The 23320-nt window shown below is 37.3% G+C and overlaps 1 protein-coding gene across 1 annotated transcript; it reads right to left on the reverse strand.

The window, feature by feature from the left end:
• Positions 1-8415: 8415 nt before the first annotated feature.
• Rab9b (RAB9B, member RAS oncogene family) lies at positions 8416-16500 on the reverse strand. The gene is made up of 3 exons (XM_034484735.3): positions 16282-16500; positions 13048-13119; positions 8416-11951 (listed from the first exon to the last, which is right to left on the reverse strand). The coding sequence occupies exon 3, from the start codon at positions 11907-11909 to the stop codon at positions 11304-11306; it is 606 nt and encodes a 201-aa protein (XP_034340626.1). The 5' UTR covers positions 11910-11951; positions 13048-13119; positions 16282-16500; the 3' UTR covers positions 8416-11303.
• Positions 16501-23320: the final 6820 nt, after the last annotated feature.

The raw sequence follows: 23320 nt of genomic DNA on the forward strand, positions 1-23320 counted from the left end.
CTTCCTGAGAGTTGGAAACAAAACCATGTGCTACAGTGGTGGGCTGAACTCGGATCTCTATAGCATTTCATTTTGTATTTAATGGTTTAATTTCCCTTGGATTTCACAGTGTTTTGCTTATTCTGAGTCAATATGGTTTTACTTGCCTGGTGCCATTGTGTTACCCCAACTCCTGTTATATTTAGTATTAAATTATTTTTACCTTTTCTCAAAATTGTTTAGCTATTCCAATAAAGATACCCTGGTGCTTCCCACATGAAACATAGTTTCACTTAAGAAGTACTAAATAAAAGGTTGAAAGTTGAATGTTTATGTGGCAGTGAAGATATAACAAGGGTAATATGAATTAAACATGCTGTGCCAGTTCAGGATTAAAACAAATTAATGACAGGTACTACCCTGCATTGCTTGGTACATGAGGCCACCTAACATAACATGAACCACGATGATGACCAGCCTGAAGAAAGATAACTTCAAATTAGCTGTAGGTTTGTATTGTAGTTGTGACTGACAAGGAACATGAGAAAGGACAATAGCTGGAGGCAACATCTTAGACATCAGTTAAGGGGCTGTAGTCAAAAGTAGTTCAGTTGTAGTCTCCTGATTTCTGCTTTATCGCAATTAACATTCTGCAAGTAACTCTGGTTGAATGGCTTTAAGACAAAGGGAATAAAGATATGATTTATTTTTAGACACTGGAAAACAAGGGCAGAGCACCACATTTTGGAGAATTGACTCAGGATGCTCCAGAGTGAATGTATTTTTGCCTCAGAGAAGCAAAAGCCAGCTCCCAAGAAAGCTGTGTTTTCCGTCCGTCCTTATTTAGTTCTGCCCTCTGGGGTGGATCTATAGATGGAGCTTCCAGGCTCTCAGAAGCTGAGAGCATCTCTGGTTTATCAATTGAGCCCATTGTTCTTAGCTCTCTCCCACATCATAAACCTTCTTTCTCTGAACAGAAAGAGCTCTCTTTGTGCTCAGATCAGCTAAAAATTAAAATATAGCAGTATAAACAAGAAATGTTTTCTTACAACATCAGTTGTATGGCTTTTCTTCAGGGTCAGTATTGAGTGCAGTTTTACTGTGTGTGTGTGGAAGCTGCCATTTTTTTCCCAAAGGGACATGCATTCATTCTGTACACATTCATTGAGAAAACTTAAGCTTTGTGCTAAGGCCGGGGAGGTTCATGTTTGGGGGCTTTATGGGTAGAACAATCATACAGACATGGACTTCCACATAAGGCTCTCTCTCACCTTCAGCCATAGCATAGGGGTCTCCCAAAGTGGACTAGAGTGGAAGCAGGGAGCATGAAAAGACAATGAGCATCTGATCCCTCCCCTTGGTATGTGGGAGAGGCAGTGGTTAAGGGTCAGGACTTCATGTGGCTTTGATTTTCTGGGACCTTGATAAAAAAACAAAACTTCAATTTAGAGTTCTGACAACTTGTGACTTGCTTTATGTCACCCTGCTTCTTGCCTTACATGTGACAGTATTTATGCATACACTGGCACAATTCATGTTCTTGCTTCCACCCACTTAGTCATTTGAGGAGTCAGAGGGCACATGGTTGAGTATTTATGTAAACACTGCTATTCAGCCAGCCTCTTTCAGTCAAGGCTAAATATGAGAAACAAAAGAGACAAAGGATGACATAAAATAAGATAGAAATGTAAGTGTGTATATAGAGAAAAGAGGCTTGCTGTAGTATGGTACTTAGCACTGAAAAATGTTTGTTAGCCTTAAACTGTTATGCGTGCCAACACAAAAACCTGGATAGGCTTCCAGTGGAACCAGTTTCATTAATACTGTGTGTATTACAGGAAGCACTGGCTTACAAACATCAAAAAGGAAAACTACAAAGTTGGATTCTAAGGGTTGAAGTACTGAAAACAAGCTAATTAAAACTCGAAAGTTCGTAGCTGAGTTGAGTCTTAATACATGAGGAACTCATATACAGAACAACTTTGTAGAATTAAGGGTAATATGACGTATCCACAAGTATCATGTCAAGAATACACAGAAGCTGCCCCCTAACCTCCATAGGCATGCTGTGCCCCATGTACATACCTCCACTCTCTATACATTATTCACATAAACACTATAGTAATGTAAAAATTAAAAAGAAAAGAAAACAAAAAACTTTAAAGGTGTCCAGTACAGTAACTTGGAAAGTGAAACCTTTACATATGCGAACCTAATGACCTGAGTTTGATCCCACATAAAGGTGAAAGATGACTGAGTTGTCCTCTGACCTACATATGTGCATACATGTGTCACATAAGTTGTGCATACTCTGACACACACACACTAATAGCAGAGTTAAAAACTTGAAAAATAATGCTACCAACTACAAGGCCCAGCTAATTACTGCTAAAAAAGAGAACTTACATACTATTTTTAAAATGATTGTCATTTTAGTATTCTCGATTTCTTGTGCAAAATCATAATTCTGTAGAGCAAGTACATCATTAAATTTTTCTTCAGTGAAAACACAAGTAAATGATACTTCTCAAAAGAAAGTAGTTGATAGATGGGTGTTTACTGAATTTGTGTGTATATATGTGTTTGTTTTTAAATAAAGTGAAGTGATTTTAGCCAGATTAGATACTTTTCTCAGCCTAAAAAATTTAGTCATATTCTGGCATAGTAATATGTTGGTGGTTCCTTGTCTCAGTGTTAAAGAAAACTCAAAAATAAATCATCTGAACATAATCATTGACCAGTCCATAGGCAACTATTTCCAGCTAAAATACTCTATGATACCAAACACATTTATCACACCTTAGTCTTATAAGGCAGAAGCTACAGTCATCCCTCAATGCCATGCTGGACTTTGTGCCCCTTTTAGTTATTTCTATTCCCACCCAGGGATGTTGATTTCTTTTTGTTTTTTTTATTGGATATTTTATTTACAATTCAGATGTTATCCCCTTACCCTATTACCCCCTGCCCAGAAACCCCCTATCTCATCCCCCTCCTCCTACTTCAATGAGGATGTGCCCCCACCTACCCCCAGACTCCCTCCTCCCCACCCTTGAATTCCCCTACACATGGTGTCCAGCCTTCATGGGAACAAGGACTTCCTCTCCCACCTATGCCTGACACTGTCATCCTCCTCTACTTACACAGCTGGAGCCATGGGTCCCTCCCTATGTGATCCCAGGCTGGTGGTTTAGACCCTGGGAGTTCTGGTTGGTTGGTATTGTTGCTCTCCTCATGGGGCTGCAAATAAGATTACATGGAGGCAATAAAGGTGAAGTGGGAAATGAAAGAAAATAAACACTGCATTCCAGGGAAACAGCAAAATGTGGTTGTTGCCATACATACTTCTATATCCACTCATACCATACATACATGGGTTGTTTTCCATATTACAGAATAAGTCCTTTTAAAAATCTCTTAGTGTTTTTTTTTAATGACCTAGAAAGCAGTTTTGGCCCTTACAACACCCAGGGGCCAACATTATGAATATTAGTTCTCTTTATAATATTGAAATATCAAAATTCCAGCAAAGAAGACCATCAGGTAAGCCTGCTCTCACTACTATAACTCAAAAGTATGGTGAGGGAAAAAGGGCACCACAGAGAGATAATAACTCACATACTCTATTCAGTGTATAAGTATTTATTAAGACAATGCTCCATAACAATCTAACCCGTATCATGCACCACATGTGGATCAATGCAGTGGCAGTCATTCCTTGACAAATGTCTTATTGTGTCCTCAGATATAAGGTGGAGACAGAGAAGAAGGGAAATGTATTGCTTCCTCAATTTACAAGGCACTGAATGTGATTATGAGGACTCACATCATGACCTCTTTTAAGCCTGAACAAGCCCAAAGGCCCTATTTTGAAATACAATCAGAGGACAAAATAAGAATTTTAAGTATTATTCAGAGTGCCTGAGGACTGCTGCATAGTCACCACTTAACCAGAAATTTCATAATTGATTTTGTCAATAACCATTTTTCTTATTTTATATCTACATAAAGTATCATATGAGAGAACGAGGGATTAGAATCTTGGAAGTCATCCCCCACCAGGGATTTCTTTTATAAAGTTTTATCTGAAGCCTAAACATTACTTTGCTTAGAATTGAAAACATCCCTGTTACCTTAAACAATTTTTTGGTTTTGGTTTTGTTGTTTTGTTTTGTTTGTTGTTGTTGTTGTTTGTTCAACTGCTCTAGTGTTTAGTTTCCTTGTATATAAAATAAAAAGAGGGTAGGGTAGCTAGGCACTTTTTATGTGCGTCTTTGGCTCAAACAGTTCTTGCTCTAATGTCTATGACAGGAAACTAGCAAGTCTTTATTGTCCCCTTGTGGGTGAAAGCTGAAGTTACTCGCACTGTAATTTGCATGAATTAAGAGCAATCTGTTTACTACAGCAAAACTAAAGCAATACAAACAGCTGCTGAATACGCTGTAGTGAAGCATCTGGATGGAAGAGTGTTTTGATTTCTGTCTGTGCTTTTTATTATGTTGACAAGTATAAAGACCCACAGAATTTCTAAGCAATAATAGTGCCTACATTCTCAATGTGATTCAGAGCAAAAAGGAAACCAGATAGGCATCTCCCTATTCCCCACCTATCACAGTTTTCTGTATTATCTGAACATACGAATCCCAGTAATTTTAACATATTTTAAAAATACCATCAGTGGAATTTAAAAGGGAAAAATATGGGGAGAGATTTTTGTAAAAAGCAGGAATATGGATATGACCAAAGGTTAAAACCCACATGGCAAAAGTAAATTCCTACAATTCTATTTAAAAAAAAAAAAAAAAAAAAAAGAGTGCTGGACCTCAGAGATAAGAGTGCTTGCCCAGTAAGAAAAAACAGTATGGATTCTGTCCCCAGCACAACATCAAAATAAAGTATGAAAGAAACAAATATGATGTCCCACATTTCAAATAAACTAAGTAGCATAGTGGTGCATTTACTTAAGAAATATAAAAGTGATCAATATATCTGCACAGCTATTGCTCTCTTAATAAATGCAAGAGCAAACATGAGTTTTTACTTTCATTGGCTGAAGTTGATGTGTTTAAAAAAGACAGTATGTGTGGGTGTTTGAGAAAATCAGTCTCTTATTCTGCTAATGTTATATAATTTGGAGCAACTTTCTAATGGGCAATTTATCAAAAGGCATAAATTATTCATATTCCTTGATCTAGAAGTGTTGCGTATAAAAAATAAGCACAGATCTGAAATAAGCTTATGAGTAGCAACCTTCTCTTCCCCTTTATTGTATAAAAAGACACAATTCCATTACAAGTATTACAGTGCATTCTTCAATAGAAAATTATGCAAACATTAAATACAATCCCTAGAAGAAAAATTATGATTCATGGAAATACTCACTGTATATTAAGTGGAAAAGATTGCACAGTGAGTGTATAGCATTACAACCAGTTTTCCCTGTATATAAATATATTAAAAGCCCACACAACAAAGATAAATCTGCTCAGCTTAAAATAATATTATTAGAAACAAATATCATTTTATCCTGTTTGTCTATTTCCTTTTTCTGAATTTCCTGCCAGACATATGCTTCTGCCTCTCCCCTCCACTCCCAAATGAAGACAGGCTTCAAAATGTACACTGGTGACACTGCTTTTCCCCCCAGAACAATAGAAAAAGAGAAGATTAAAATCCGCTAACACATGTTCATCTAGCAGCAGGCTGTTAAGCTATATATTCCAAGAGAACTGTGTTCTTGTTAAGGCAGCCAGGGTCAATGTAATGGACAACAGAAGATCTGAGCCTGTCTCTTACTTCATCATCAATGCTCCACATGAGGTCATGATTCGAATTTTTACTCTAATCATTATTGTTCAATTGACTTATTTATTTCATTATGTAGCATTTTTCAATTCCTTTTTTTAATCAGCCAATTCAGAATAAAGAACATGGCTTGGCAGTCTGGTTAAAATTCAGGAGTGTCAGCGAGAGATTTGTCAATAGTTCATAGGGCAAGAAATGAATTGGCAGATTACCTGAAAAATACAGATCTATACACACAAAGCACACTGTTTCAAAAAGCATTTGTATATGGCTGCATAATAATCCCCTGTGTTCCCTTAGAGCAGACAAAAAGATTTATGAAGATGCATAGTTTACTGCTGCTGTTCCTGTATGCCTGAAGATGACAGCTTCTCATCTCCAGCTGTGGAGATGCTTAGTTCACAGGGAAAAAACAGTAGCCTTTCACTATGTAAGAAGAAAAAAAAAAGGCCTTACCTCTAAATCACTACAACCACCACTAGCAGCTAAATAAAAGTCAGTTCACTGATCATCACTGTGGGTAAACTTATCAGTAAGATGTTATTGAGTAATGTTTAGCTTTTAGATTTAGTGTATCTTAAAAATTATTTGTATGCATGTGTGTTTGTTTGTGTGACTGCAGATGCCCACAGATACAAGTCTTTCAATATCTAGGGGACTGGAGTTACACCTACCTGACATAGGTGCTGGGAACTGAACTCAGGAGATCGCTGTAAAACATGCCTAGCTTCTGTCATTCTCCTTTTATCCTCCTAAAAAGAGTAGACTAAACAATAAAGACTCGGTTGGTGTGAAAAGTAGGGCTAAGTGAAGATATTTGCTTGGAAGAAGAGAACATTAGTGTGACTCCCAAAATATACACATATTTGAGGATATATGGATATATGCTATGATCCTAATGTTTATGCTCACTCAGCCCTAATTCATACTGAAATTCTAATGCACCAGATGATGCTCTCAGGAGGTTGGAGCTGGATGAGGTGATTATGTCATGGGACATTTATCTCCATGAACCCCTTCTGTTCACCACAATAAGAAGATGCCATTTGTAAATGAGAAATCACCAGACACAGAATCTGTCAGTACCTTGATCATAGTTAGACTCTCCAGCCTTCATAACTGTGAGAAACAAAATTCTGTTGTTTGTAAACCACCCACCTTATGGCATTTTCTTGTAGCAGTCTGGACTATGATGGCATATCACAGTTTATCTTTCCTGAAATCAAGTATAAGAAAAATAACTTTCTGTAACAAATTCTGTCTCTCCCTAACAGGGAAAGAAAGATGTGAGATGACGATCACTGAACACTGAAAAAATATTGTTGCAGGATTGCTTTACATAATTAAAATGAAACAGAGACGGCAGTCTCAATTCCCATCGTGATTTCCTATGATTTTCCAAAGTGTTTTTAATATTCAATTTTAGACTAGAATAGAAACCATGTTTTGCATACCCTCCGTTTTCTGGGAAAAAAAACTCAGCTACTTTCCCAAAATGAGACTTCATATTATGTCTTAAGACATCAAGAGGAGATTTCCCTGTAAGTAATGATTGGGGCAGAAAAAATAGCAGACAGAAAGATGGTTTTCTGCTTTGAAAATATCAATCTGGGTGATAAAATTTATTGTTCTCCCCTCCTTTTGTTCAGTGATGGGAACCAAACCTAAGGCCTCAAGCATGTTACAAGCACTCTGCCATGGAAAAATTCTTAAAGTGATTCAAAATTCGTGATATTCTATAGTCTCAAAGCCATATCATTATAGAACTTGGAATATCATATTTTAAGTATGATGTAATAATTCTGGAGCAAGAAAAAAATAATATTTTTGTCTTCCCAAGGTCTAATAACCCAAAGCATGTGGAATGGATGAGACTGCTAAATCTGTAGCAGATGGAATCATTGTGATGAATCATGTATGATGGGGAGACTTGCATCCATAATTTAAATGTTGCTGGACCAGCAAGATGGCTCTGCTGGTATCAAGCCTGGTGATCTGAGTTTGAAAATTGTCCTCTGATATCTTCACACCTACCATGGCATGCACACACACATAAATAAATAAATAAATAAATAAATAAATAAATAAATATAATTAAAATGTCACTATTATATATGTTTGAGCCATTTGATGCTTGGTGTAACATTGATGGCCAAAATGTGGGGGTCAAGAGAATAGAATATTTTTGTATAAAAACTATAATTTCTGTTCTGACCTGTTTTATCTATATTTTCATATTTTTTAATGTCGAGGTCATTTATCAGTCAAGAAAATAAAGAGAATGTGTATAATCTGTTTCTATTTATAATATTTTAACATTTTTAAAGTGTGGTTAAGAATAAAGTGAAAGATTAGGATCCAAAATCTGATCCCAGCACTCTCTATGCCTTACAGAGAGGTCTAAAATAAAACAAAAGGAAGGTATACTTGTATATATTTTGAGTTTGTTTCTCAATCACTGCTGCATGATACATAGGGTCAGCCACTTGGAGTATCACATAAAAATGATCCAGAGACCACATCAAGTACCATCTGAGGGACTTGACTGACAGGTCTATCTGCTATTCTAACAAACTGCTCAAAAAAAAAAAAAGAAAGAAAAGGAGAGAAATAAAACTTCACAAACATTGTATGCTGGTTATTCGAAATGCACTTTTTATTCACTTTGACACGGATGATTTTTTAAACAACTTGAACAAAATATCTTATCCACATTTTTTGAGATTTTTTAGCAGCACCTGCAACAAGAGGATGGTGGAATACCTCAGGATAGAGTAGAGATGGCAGAGGCAGGCACAAAGACACCTGAAATTCATCAATCCACTGAAGACATATGGAATCTGAAGCCCCTTGAAAGCCAATAAACTAAATATTTTATATGATATTTTAATGGACTATTGAAAAACAGTATACTTCTAATTAAAGATACATGATCCCAAACATCTTGTGTTCATTTAAAAACACCTATTAAAATATTTTACTGCAATTCTAGATATAAAGTCTATTTCTGAATGCATATGCACAGTTCTTGGTACCATGGATATCAGCTTTTGGTGTTTTTAATCTTACCCAAACTATGTCAACACCTACTGAGTGTTACTCACTAAAACGACACTATTTTGTCACATTTTGTTAAGTGCTTGATATTGTGAAGTAATTTGGTAGAAAAAAAGTATGGCTAAGAAGAAAGGGCTTCAGTATGCCTGCCAATAAAATTAACACTTGTCTCGATGGACAGGATGTCTATGAACTAAATCCTCACGTACTTTTTATTTTTACTCAAATGACCACATGCCACTCTACAAAGACAAATACTTTTTGTGAGCTGATGGAGATCTTAATGAAGGCCTGAGATCTACAGATAGAAACTATTATAAGCAGAGTGCAAGTAGAAAGAGAAGGCCCCAGGTCTCATGCACTTAAAAAATAATTACCATTTATTAGTTCTGACATACATATTTTCACCCTAACATGATTGTAGCAAAATGACTGTAGAACATTGAAACCAGTGTGGCTGGCTATAGGCATAGGCAGGATAGGAACCAATATTTAAGAGTTGTGGGGTCCCAGTTCTGGCTTTGACTTCTGGCATCTAAATAAATTGGACAATAGGGTCAGTACTATACAATAATTAGAAATATTGAGTAAGTCTGAGTTGAAATGAATACTGTCCTACTCTTATCTATGTGGCCAAAAGTACCAGAGTTCTTAAAGCATGTAAGGTCCCACATGTAAGGCTGATTCCATGTGTGGCTACAATGGAAAATTCTAGGCTGTATTCCTGTGAATGCTCCCACCCAACCCCAGGCCTTAATCTCTTTGGGAGCCTTATCTAACTGTCCCTCTCTAATTGGTTCATAGTTTTTGTCATATGTGTATTAAAGCACAGATTAAAATCCATGCAGATCAACCAATTAAAAAGAAACAAATGGCACACTCAGAATGCAGTATATATAATTGGCAGTCATGGTATTCAAAAATTGTCAAACCATTTTTGTTATGAACATGGTACCTTTGGGATATTTTTAAATAGTAGTTGCTGTTAAAGGCTAATCCCAGAATGGCTTGAGGATTTTTGAAGGCCCTCTCCATAGTCTTAACTTTTACGTTCATGTAAGTCCAACCAGGACATGGCACTGATGTAGTTTGTTTATTCAAAATGTAAGACTGAAAGAATCTTATACCAAACATGTAGCCAGTTCAGTAATTCTTTTTACAGTATTTTAACAAATGGCCATCCGGTGACTACTTTTATTGGGAGGGAGCTCACGATTAAGGCAGTCTATTCCACATTTGAACAAATTTAATTATAAGAAATTCATCCTAACACAAAGTTTAAAAAAATAATCTGCTCTTTTGCCAGTTTTAATGTCCTAGTTTGGCCAGCTGAACATTTGGTGGGACATCCTAAGAATCAGATCCTTCTGAGATCTCACAAACAACTGAGTTAAGGAACCTGGGAGAAAAGCCCATTACTCTCCAATCCCTTCTGAGGCCTTCTGCGTGAGCCAGCATGGTGAACCATAGGACTGTGTAAAATGTAGGCAGAGAGCACTGCACCCGAAGCCACATACTAAGCAGCATCACTAAATTGATAAGTTGTCAAGGAAGCAACATCTCTATGCAGCAGCAGTAGACTTAATGAAGGAAAAGCAGGCCAACCATGTATTTGCAAAGGTGGTTGGCATATTTAAGCGTAATCCATTCACTAGTGTCCTGTGACTCAAACACATGGATTAGAACCAACCTCCAGCATTATTAGAGTAATTCTTATAGAAATGATTTTTCTTAAGTTCCTATAAGAGCAAACCATACGTAAGGATTTGAACATGTCAGTGTGTGTTTTTATACATCTACACTCCTAATCATCACCGCCTGTTCCTAGTACATGTTTAAAAATCCTTGCCTCCATTATTTTTTCCACAACACAGCTCGAATCTTAATTTTCCCTTTGGTAGAAAGGACATAAACTGTGTGGTAAGAGTCTGTTGGTGACCGTTGATAGCTGGTTAATGGAACACTTAATGCTTTCACTCCTTCATGCGGCTGGGTTCTAGGTTTAAACTGTGATTTAAAAATACTTAAATCTCTCAGGACTAAAACTTTCTGAAATGTCCTGAGGCACACAAGAAGGGAAAATAGCAGAAATTACATAAAATACACTTGGCTCAATAAAGCTTTTTTAAAAACCACTCTACAACTTCAATTTGAAAGGTTCTGTTTTAAAAACAGAACATTGTCTTTTATCTTAATGTGTGTTTGTGTATATGTGTGTGTATATAATCATGTGTGTGCACTAACTTTTATGTATGTGTGTGCGCGCGCCTGTGTGCGTGCAATTGTGCACGTGCTTCCATATACATGTGTGTGCATGTGTGTGCATGTGTGTGCATGTGTGTGCATGTGTGTGTATGTGTGTATGTGTGTGTTTGTGTGTGCATACTATCAGAGAGCACAGTCGTTTTTACATTACAAACTGACCAACTTAGTGCACACTTGTCAAGATGTAGTCCCTACATCTAACAACAAGAAGAACTTGCTTTGGAGCCACTGTTCAAATCAATGGTGTGACCTAACATACAATGTTCCAACTGTTCCTCTACAGCCAACACCTGCCTAACAGCTTCTTCAAAGGCCACTGTCACATTAGTATCATCTTTGGCACTTGTTTCTAGATAAGGGTAGTTTCCATTCTCCAGGCACCAGGCTTGTGCCTCCTCAGTCGTCACTTGCCTATCCTCTTTGTCTACCTTGTTACCCAAAACCACAAAGGGGAAATGATCTGGGTCCTTTACATCTGCATAGTAGATGAATTCTTTTTGCCAGTTACCAAGGTTCTCAAAGCTCTGCCGGTCATCCACACTGAAGGTCAGCAGGCAGCAGTCGGCTCCCCTGTAGAATGGTGTTCTAAGGCTCTTGAAACGTTCCTGGCCCGCAGTGTCCCAGATCTGAAGGGTCACAAAGCGTCCATCTACCTCCAGATCTCGATTTAAGAACTCTACCCCTATCGTGTGAAAAGCCTGGGAGTCGAATTTGTTGGTTACATAACGGTTCATAAGTGAGCTTTTCCCAACTCCGCCATCACCCAAGAGGATGACCTTTAAGAGAAGGGATTTCCCACTCATTGTTGCAGCAGCAAACAGGGAGAAGTCTGCAAACAAAAGAACCTGAAAATACATGAACAGGTAGGAAGGGAAATAGTTAAACCCAAAGCAATTCAACTTCATAGCAAATTTCCCTGAATTATGAGGCCCCTGACAATGTTCTTACACCATCATTACTTGACTTAAAACACAGAAAGAAAGAAAACTCTTTTAGTAAAAGGGGAAAAAGTGTTCTTTTTTTTTCTGAGGAGGTGTCTTACCTGGACAAGAAAATGCTGAATGCTGTGAGCAAACCAGCTAGCTAATGGCTTCACAATTTGCTCAGTTCTGACACTATTCTAGTTGAGAGAGCCTAGAACAGGTATGCCACTTTGATGTATGACCATACTGGCTTTCAGTTTGGACAGTTCCAAACAAGATGCAAACATTAAACTTATTTGAGATTTAATGTTTGCTTCTGAGGAACCTGGGTGTTATCGAAAGTTATATGAGCTGTATTCTTGATTTTGTCAGTTGCAATCTGGGTCCCATTTAGAGCAGACCCAAGAATATGGAAAAGAGACAAAGTTCAAAGTTCTCTAAGCATTTATTCCCATTATACTTGTATTGTGATGGACACTCTAATAAATAGACTTTCCTTAACTTTTTCTTCATGCACAATTACACTTAAGCTTCTAACAGTTGGCTAATATCAATGTAACTGGCGTTATTCAAAAGAGGATATAAGGGGCATTTGAATTTAAGTTTAATTACCACAAAACTAATAATATGAAAATTCATGATAAAAATCTAAACACTAGTAATCACACAGTACTTCTCTTGTCACCTACACAACATATTTATACATGGTTACCTAAAATACATGTTAAAATAAAGTATTCTATTAAGTACTGCCACGTTAGGTCTGTAGTAGAAACTCATCAATGATGGTATTAATCTGGTAATATTTATGCAAGGGCCTCAAAAGAAGGAAACCTAAATTCTGATCAAACAAGTGCTTGCAAAAGAAATTCGAACAGCACACACATTTAAACAGTAATTGAAAACCGTAAAAGTCCTTAAAATTATTTTGAAATGTATTCTATTTATACATATTCACTTTTAATAGGTGAAAATGTAAAATATCAAAATTCATAGCATAATCTCATTATATACCTACCTAGTTAGGTTTCTTTTCACAATTTCAACCTTCTCCTTTGTCCTTTTTGTTGCTTTATATTTTATTAGGATTCTAAAAAACATAATGAGAAGCAGATTTTTAATAATCTATAATACAATAAAATAAAGTCTTTACGGAGAAACCATACTCCATTCAGGGAGAAGTCCCACAGCAATCTCAAGTAACCTATGGAGAATTCTTCTCCCAAATACTTTCAAGAGTTCAAAATGTTGCAGGTATTTAATGTGATCAAAATAACTTTATTATCGAAACTTCAACTTACCCTAATCAGTTTGTACTTTGGGTGATTTTTTTTAAAAAATTGTTTGTGTTGTCTTTCTGATGAATTCTCTATTCAAAGTAAAAGTAAATCAAAGAAAGTAGGTGACACTGCAAGAAGGGAAGTTTGGGCAAATGAAGGCAGAAGAATTTAAGGTAAATCAGAGATGACTTTTTCCCATCTCAAAAACTATCAGGCCACTCAGCAATGTGCCTCAAGGCTGTCTTCAATTAGAGAAGAAATTATTACTGCTTATGAACTTACAGTATGCTTTCGTAGCTATTTTATTTATTATTATTTGATGGTATCTGTCTTGAACACAAGATTGTTGTTTGATTGGGTTTGTTTTATTTTGTTTTTTGAGACAAAGTCTCTCTGTGCCGCCCAAGATGTTTTAGAGCTCAGTACGTAGCTTGAGATGGCCTTAAACTCCTGATTTTTCTGCCTCGACCCTCCTGAGTGATGGAGGTTGTAGGTATTTATGATTTAGACATTTTAAAAAGGAAAATAGAATTTTTCCATTGAGTTCTTTATAGGAATAAACCCCAGATTATGAAAGTCCCAAATATATATAAATGAGTAATATGTAAGGAAAGGTAAGCAATTATTACCCCTTGATCATTAAACACTGCATATTTGTATTAAATGATCCTATTGTACCCCATAAATATGTCTACATTTTATGTCTGGATAAAACCTCTTTATTTGTAGTTGATATTATCTCACTGTTTGATGTTGTTAAGAGACCTCTTGTTAAAAAGTCTGTTTTTCATGTACGACTAATTTAAAATTTTTAAATAGTGAGTTGTCTGCTTGTGTATGTTTTTGAAGCCTTTTCAGCAGGTGGTACCAGAATACATCATAAAAATAAGCAATAAATATTTATGATTTAATAGATTAAGTAGATACCCAAAATTAATGTCTCAGAATTTATACCAACAAACGATCCATGATCCTGTAAGATATCCAAATGTTATCATATATAATGTAACCAAAAACACAAATTATGAATTCATCTGGATCCTTTTCCAGACAGTACTTAACAGAAATTCCACCTGTTGAAAATCAATGGAAGATTTTCAGTTCCCTTTTTGCTACACTCACATTTTAAAATAAATACAGATTTCCGACAGTATCTCCATTCCTACCAAAATCAAGAAAAGAGCAATGACATCCATTTTGTTTTCAGTGGATGCTGTCATCCCTGTTATTTTTGAAGATGAAGATGATGTACGTCAGTACATATTCAAACCGAATGAACCTGCACAGTATAAAAATTAACCAATTCAATTTCCCTCCCCCAGGAGATGCCAAATTTGATCCAACATAAAAAGAAAAAAAAAAACATTAAGCAGAGAGAAGGATTTTTTTTAAAATATCTAACATGAAGGTAAAATTCAGTATGGCTACCAAATCAAACTAGATCTGAATGATATTTTTTTTTCTTTTCCTTCTTTTCTAAAACCCCGAAACTGGGAATCAAACCCAGGGCACTGTGCATCAAACACTCTACCACTAAGCAACGCTTCCAGCCCTTGGACCACAATATTTATTCTAATTTTGGTCCCATTCAGAGAAATATCTGGCTTTGATTCAAATATTGTCTTCAACAACAAGATGTATCAGAAATTCGTATAACCAATATCTCTAGTTCTTTATCTCCAGTGTACTTGAAACCTTTTAAATCAGCTATGTTTGCACCCATACAGGCTTATTAAAATTACTGTATTTAGTTGGGAGTGCTTGAAATTAGGAGCAGAGGCAATAAAATAAAGGTTGAGCCTTTTAAAATAATGCATGTTATTATGGTTATGGAGAGAGAAAAAAGACGCACAAGCAAATTGGCACCATCAGTTCAGTTTCCATGGTGTGGAATGCTGCCAGCAATCAGTAACACAGGTTGTTTGGGAACAAGCCTTTACAGGGGTGTGTACTGCAGGGCTTGGTGGGGGAAGAGAGAGGGGCTAGACAATGGATGAGAGTGGCCTTGATGGAAGTCTGCACAAGGGAGGGGACATGGCTGGAGCTGTGAGCAAAGCCCATCTTGTGGCGACATGCTGATTGGGGCTATTCAGTTTACTGTCTAATCCTGAAATACTGCACTGAAAAAATGGGTGTGGCTTTCTTTGATGTATGTAAAAATCAACACAAGAAATAATTGATCTTCAAGACCCTCTCATTTTAAGTGGCTTAGGTTGCTTCCCATACAACCTGATGCTGGGAAGGGGGTTGTTACGGCAGCAGAGAAGCCTTGTGACGCACTCAATTTACTTCGCAGAGCTCAGTATCAGCTACAGCTATAAAGTCTAGATGCCATAGTTGTCATGCCACCGAAATGCTATTTCTAACTTCATGTTTGCATTTACATCATATATGTGGAAACTCATGTCTAATATTTCACTCTTAGTAACAGTTTTGAGCCAGTAAGCCCAAAGACACACTTGATAGGAACTTGGCACTGTCCCCAGACCACGTCTTCCTTAATAGGCTGCCTGGAAGTAAAGGTTTTCAGGACACTAATAAAACGTCCTTAGGAGACCAGGAATGCTGGCATCTCTACGCCAGGAACACTGTTTTAATTCTGGGAACTTAAAAGTAAAATATCACGCATAGTCCCAACTACCTCAGACCTTGGTCCTCTCACCTCATCCTCAGCGCCTAGAGCCAGGCTGTGGCGCACGCGCAGTGAACCACACCCGCTCCCCACGGAGCCCTGCGCCTCTCTGCCCGGTCTGGCAGCCACTCTGGATTACTCAGCAACGCCCCCCTCCACCACCATCTACCTCGGACTATAACCTCAGCAGCTTCTAGGCCCCTTTACTGAGGTTCCAGTTGCCCCAGCGATGACATAAACTGCCCTTTCTCCCTCATCCCACAGCCCCCCCCCCCACCTCCTGGCCTCCCGGGTCCGCCAGCCCTAGCCCCCTCTTCAAGCCCACTCGCAGACACCTTACCCAACACAATGGGAAGCAGACAGGACAGGGCTACAGATGCCAGGCAGGTCAGCTCTGAGTGCCTCTAGCCTGGCTCCTCTGCGACCCGGTCACAGCTCGCGCTGTCACCTCGTCCTCAATGGGGCAGCAAGTGCAGCTTGGACCTCAGTGGCCTGACAGCTGCCGCTCGCTCCCGCTGCTGCCGCCGCGCAGCGTCTCGCGCCCGCGCCCGCGCCCGCCAGGGGAGGGGGCGGGGCCCGCGCCGCCTCCTAGTGCCCCCTTCTCCGCCAGGGGACCCACTGCAGCCGCCTCCCGCTGCCTCTTCTAAAGAGTGTGCCCTGGCTTGCTCTTCCTTAGTGCTCTTTGTTCAACCCAAATCTCCCTATCTTTCTTCCCCTCCCAGTTGATTAGAAGTCACAGTGACAATAGACCATCAAATAACTGCTCTGGCAGCTTAGCTTCTCTTCTGCCTAGGGCCTAAAATCTCAGGCAGAGCTAGCTAGCTGCAGCCTCATTTCTCCCAATGACTCTTTGCTATTTGCCTCATTTTCCAAAGAATCTTTTCCTTTTCTTTTCCTTTCTTTTCCTTTCCTTTCCTTTCCATTCCTTTTCTTTCCTGCCTCCCTCCCTCCCTTCTTCTCTCCCTCCCTCCCTCCCTCCCTTCCTTTCTTTTTCATTCTTTTTTGTATCTTCTTGTCCTGGTTTTATGCCAAGAGGTTAATATATACACATTTTTCTACAGGAAAGCACACTATCACAACACATCAGCAGGCCCTGTTGGTGACCATTGCTCAAGGATTTCTCATGATACTCCAAAAGGAAAGATGGACATCTGTAACTCAGACACGGAAAGCACATAGCCCTGTGTGCCTCATTACCAGTTACTGTTCTAGAGAATCTCAGACAGCCACACTCGAGGTTCCAGGAACTGCTACTAAAGTAAAATTCAAAATTCCAATTATGGCCAGCCACCAAACTAGCTCCTCCTGACCTTCGGTGGCCCTCTGGTATCTTCAGCTAGTTTGTGATTACACACACTTCCCTTACACACACACACACACACACACACACACACACACACACACACTCCTCTCCACCTTCATAACCAAAGAAAAGCAACTCTCTTGAAGTAATTTAGCCTGCACTTTATCTATTTCTCAGTTATACTCATATCTTAAGCCTCGCTGCTTTCTGAACAGCCATGCGTATATGGCACTGCCCCCTCCCACCGTATGTTCCCCCACACACACACCATCCCTCTATCTAGACCACTCTCCCTTTATCTTTTCACAAGGCAAAACAACCAATCTCAGCGAGGCTCCACTTAAATGCCACTTTGCAGGATAGTCTTTCTCTATAATCCCATAATGAAGGCAGCTTCAGTTTATCTCTTGTACCCTTTTTGTAGCTTGCTGTGTTTTTGTTTCTCATCAAAATCATGTATGTGTAATTATATATATTTAATGCATACTTACTTGGTTCCAGCTGTCTACCCCTACTGAACTATATAGCACTATGGTTTCAGATGCTGTCTTTAAGTTCACAACTGTAGCTCCCCTCCAAATCTAGATGCATATTATGTACTAACAAAGTATTTATCAAATATGAATGAATAAATGATATATCACCAACAATTGCTGATATTTTAAAATAAATGGATCTAGTGGAATCCCTTGCATGGTTTAAACTCACTTTATCACTCTCACAAACACACTATAATACTCTTGAGGTGAAAGAAGGTATATACCATCCCCTAAAGTAATTTTTACTAGTTCTAATTTTCAATATTCTTAGTATAGAATTTACATTTAGGAATCTCTGGATCAACAAGGTCTTGCTTACCCTTAGTGTTTCCAACATTCTCTAACTGTGTAATGTCTTTTGCAGTCATTAGATCTTGACTACAGGACTAGCTATCCAAGCCTAGAAATAAGAAAGCGTTTAATACTCACATGCTCTTATAAGAAATAAGTAAAATTTCATGACCTTAAGCTAGGCACTGAATTCTTAGATGTGATACCAATGACAAGAGACAGTTTGACTCCTTCAAAATGACAGAAATAAACTTTTATGCTTCGGAAGACAGTACCAAAGTTCTCTGTGATAGACACCTCCACAATACTGACTGGTTTGTACAACATCGCCAACACAAAATTCAAACAGTGTGTTTGCTGATTACTTTTATCATGTAACATTGCTCCAACTCTCTAATTTTATGTATGGAAAATAGTAATACTGTGCTAATCATGGGAATTTATCTGAATACAAAAAAGTATACAGGACGTTAGTAAGTAATCAAGGAATGTTAATGCTAGTAACGTCACAGAAATATCTTGGACATTAAATTTACCTATGCTTTTAAAAACCTAAGACACTATCAAGAGGTTGGGGAGATAGCTCATCATAGATAGAGTGCATGGCATGGAAGCACGGGGGCCTGAAGTCAGATTCTCAGCACCTGTGTACAATACAGAGCACAGACTATGGCAGTGTGTGTGAGTAACCCCAGCAATGGAGGTCAGAAACAGGCACTTTACTGGAATTCATTGACCAGTAAGCCCAGCCAGTCTATTAACTCCAGGTTTAGCAAGAGACCCTGTCTCAAAAAGTAACGTGTAAAGCAACCAAAAAATACACTTGAAGTCAACCTCTATCCTTAACACGTGTCGTGAACACATGAACAGATGCCTGCATAACACACACACACACACACACCACAAGGATGATGATGATGATGATGATGATGATGATGATGATGATGATGATGATGATTTTTTAAAAACGGAATCTGCTGAGCAGGATAGCCCATGTCTTTAATCCTAGCATTTGGGAGGCAGGAGCAGATAGACCTATGAGCTATAAGTCAGCCTGGCATAATGGCTTCCAGACCAGCTAGGGTTATATAGGGATATCTATCTCAAAACAGACAGACAATCTGAAATTTTCAAAAGTAAATAAAAATGAGCAGGTAATTTGAATATTCTTTTTCTAAAAGATGTATAAACATAGTGAATGTATAGAAAATTTTTGGCATCATGATCATCAAGGGAATACAAATTGAATTCACCATAAAATATCACACCACACCAACTAGATCAGCTATAATGAAAACTCATGTCAAGGACTTAGAGAGATGGTTTAGTAGTTAGAACATTTGTTTCTCTTCCAGAGGACCTGGGTTCTGTTCCCAGCACCCACATGATGGCTCACAAGTGTCTGTAACTACTGTTCCAGGGTAGTTAATGTCTTACAAAATGCAATATATCTCTACAATGGAATATTATTAAGTCACAAAAGAATAAAGTGCTGATATGTGCTATAAATGTATGAACTTGCAAAACATTCTAAGTGGAAAAAGCCAGCTACAAAAATTTCATCTTACATAATTCCTATGAAGTGTGTACAATAAGGAAATGTACAGGAACTGAAATAGATTACTGATTATATAGCACTAAAGGGTAGATTGAAATATTGAAGTTTAATGCTAATGTGTATGAAACTTCTTTTGAGAGTGGTTAAATTTATCGTTGTGGTGCACAATTCAGAAAGCGTTCTAAAAGTCCCTTAATTTAGATTATATAAAATGTCAACAATATGGTATGTGATTTATAGACCCATAAAGTTAGACCTAAACACGCTATGAAGAGAATAAAAGATGTGGAAAAGGAATCTTCAACAAACTTAAAGAGCAAAAGAAACATAAATAAAATCCCAGAGACCTCTTTAAACTAAACACCATCTGCTTTGGACTCTGCATACCATTTAAACAACAAAAATAAAGTTCTAAGTGATATATCAATATATTGTCAAGTTATTCCCTTTCCCAGAGTATCAACATCCTTATTTGAATATAACTTCAAAGCTATAATATACAACCAGGGAAATTTGAGCACTAGACTATGTATTTTATGCTATTAGTAACTGTCAATTTTCTTTCAGTTGTCATAGATATTATGGTAGTACTTTAGAAAGAAAGTTCATCTTTTAAAGGCTTTGTTGAAGTGCATATACATTATTGATATGACTGACATCTGATACTTATTTAAAAAGAATATGGTGGATGGTAGTGAACTGGGAGGCTTAGATAAGGCCAGACTACACATGAGCTGAAGCTGCATGGTGAATCCACACACTAACTTACTATATAAGTCTTCTTTTTTTGTACATTTAAAAAGAAAAAAATGAAAATATTACATTCTTATTTGTTCCCTTCTGTGCTTATATGACTACTTCATATTTTGGTTTATCTAGTACTTAATCCTGGTTTTGTCTAAAAGATAGAAATGAGAATCCATGTCATGCAAAAATACACTTATTTTCTCTAAGGGAATAAATAAAGCATGGGCATAGTGTGATTGGTTAATACATTTCAGTTTCCTCTAAGGTTTCTGGAACCTGAAAAATAAATATCTATTATCTTGCTCTTCATTACAGATCCTCTATCACTTGAAGTCCTAGTAAAGTAGAAAGTTCATTTTTACCTCATCTCTTTGGAACTCACTTCATAAATTGCAGTTTTGGACATACATATTAAAGGTTATATAATCTAGTGACTCCTAAATTGTAATTGTACATCAAATTACATCGAAGACTTATCATAACTATAAATTCCTTGTTCTGACCTTGAAATCTCAGTACTACTCGGGGCTCAGAGACACATAACTTTTAGTAAGTTCTCTAGACAATTCTAATATGGCCCATGCATAGGCATTTAGGAACGATGGACTTCATGTGTCCTCTTAGCTATTTTCAGAATTCCTTCTATAATTCCTGGTGTTCAGCTTCTGAATAATGGCTTCATAAGTTCTATCACTTAGAGAATTATTTTGCCAGAAAGCTCTTCTTATGAAACTATGAAATCTGGAACCTCTTAACACCCACACATGTTGGTACTAGTTTTGATCCTGGAGATTGCAGATAGATTTGATTTTGTTGAACTTTCTCCTAAGAGAGTACAAGCTTTTCCCTTGGAGGATGGTAAGAAGCTTCCAAGAAATAGATTACTTGTTGGCAAGTATGATGTTTAAAAGTAAAAATAGTAAAAACACACAGTGTTCAGTAGCTCTGTTCATGAAGACAGTCCCTCTGCTACTTTTATACCATACACATTTTCTCTTGCAAATAACATCATTTTATTCTTCCTTATGGCTGAAAAAAGTGTGTATACATGGCACATTTTCTTTATCCACTTGTCTATGAGTGGGCTGCTGGTTCTATATTGGACTAATACAAATAGACATGGAGGAACAAGCATCTCTGAAGCATACTGACTGGTCCTTTTATATGCATTCACAGGAGTGCTATCACTGGGTCATATAGTAGTACAATTTGTAGATTTTGATGAAACTCCATACTGATTACCACAGAGGCCACTTAATTTACATTCTTATCCTTATTATACAAAGATCCATGTCCCTAGCCCCATCCTTATGTCTACTGTCTATCACTTATTTCCTTGATGGTAACCCTCTCACTAGTATGAGATGGAACATCATGGTTGAATAATTTACATTTTCTTAATAGATTAGGAGTCTATAGACAAATAGGAAAGGGGAAAACTAGACAGTGTAATGGGGAAAATAAAAGATAAAACTGGCATGTTTTCTTTCACATGTGAATCTGGATTTAAGCATACATTCACACTTGTGTATGTGCACACAGGCACACACACACACACAACGTGAAAGGTAAAATAACTGTGTGGAGGAATGGGGCTAGCTGAAAGGGGAAACCATACAAGGAGACAAGACTACAAATATCATGTATAGATTTGCATGCCACAACAACAATCATTCTTATGCTAACTAAAACATCAATACTAAAAAAGGAGTCATTGTTTACTGAAATACTAACAAATTCAATTTTAAAATATACAATGTTTTCTTAAGGTACAAGATAGTATTTCACTTTATTTCTCTTGATAATATTATAGACTTATAGTATTATCATAAGATAATATATATATACAAGAATATAATATAGTTGTCTTATAATTGTTCTAAGTGTTGTAAAACCTTGCTCAGATGAGTCTATATGTGATATGACATTTGTGTGAAAATTAAAGTTTTATAATTTGTGCCAATGAATGTGAAATATGCATAGCTTACTCAACTTTTCTTAAAGCATTATTATCAAAGCCGATACAAAGGTCAGTTTATCTTTCTGGAGGTAGCGGTACATGCACTAAGTCCCAGTACTCAGTTGACAGCAGCAAGGCAATCTCTGTGGGTTTGAGGTCAGACTGGTTGGTCTACAGAGTGAAACATGCATCAAAAAATAAAGCCAATTTATCTTGATAGTAAAAGAGTCAAAATAAGGTTTCATCTTAAAAGTAAAATGGTTTTCCTAATTTTTATATACAGTCTGCAAGTTTGTTAACCTAAATAGTATCTTCACTCTTTCAGTTCAATTAATGTTTCATAAAGTTTATGAAGTTCAATTGAAACTTATTGTCTCAGTCACAATAAGAAAAACACTCTGGTATCTGTTATGGACTAGGAGAAGCAATGTGGCAGAAACCTGCACAATAATGCAATCCTTCCTCAACATAGCAGTAGACTGGACACATGTCCAGGTTGTTCTTACACACTTTTTCTCTTCTTTTCCCTGGATTAAGCATCTAGAATTATTTTAATCATTATTCATGTGTACCTGGTTTTTAAATGGCTTTCTTTCCTATTTATAAAATTTTATTCCTTATTGGTGTGTGTGTGTGTGTGTGTGTGCAGTCACCTGAGCATATGTGTGTCATGGCATGTGTTTGGGCAGGAGAATCAAAACAACTACCTTTGAGAGTGGTCGCTGCCTTTCATTAAAGGCCTGGGTATTGAACTTGGGTCATCAAGCATGCACAGAAGTCACACTTATCAGATAAACCACCTTGATGGCTTAGTTCTTTTCTTTTCTTTCTCAACAAATATTCAGTTTTTCATCACTGATCCTTCAAAACTATGATGCCAAGACATAAGTCAATGTAAACATGCATCAGCCACATTTATAGTATGAGCAGTCATTATGGAAAATGATTACTTATTTTGCTCTATTGGTGATCATTATGTTT

This window comes from Arvicanthis niloticus, chromosome X, assembly GCF_011762505.2.
Source record: "Arvicanthis niloticus isolate mArvNil1 chromosome X, mArvNil1.pat.X, whole genome shotgun sequence".
NCBI classification, from domain to species: domain Eukaryota; kingdom Metazoa; phylum Chordata; class Mammalia; order Rodentia; family Muridae; genus Arvicanthis; species Arvicanthis niloticus.

Excerpts from the sequence above, each read along its gene's own strand:
- Rab9b (XM_034484735.3), bottom strand. The coding sequence starts at position 11,909 with ATGAGTGGGAAATCCCTTCTCTTAAAGGTCATCCTCTTGGGTGATGGC.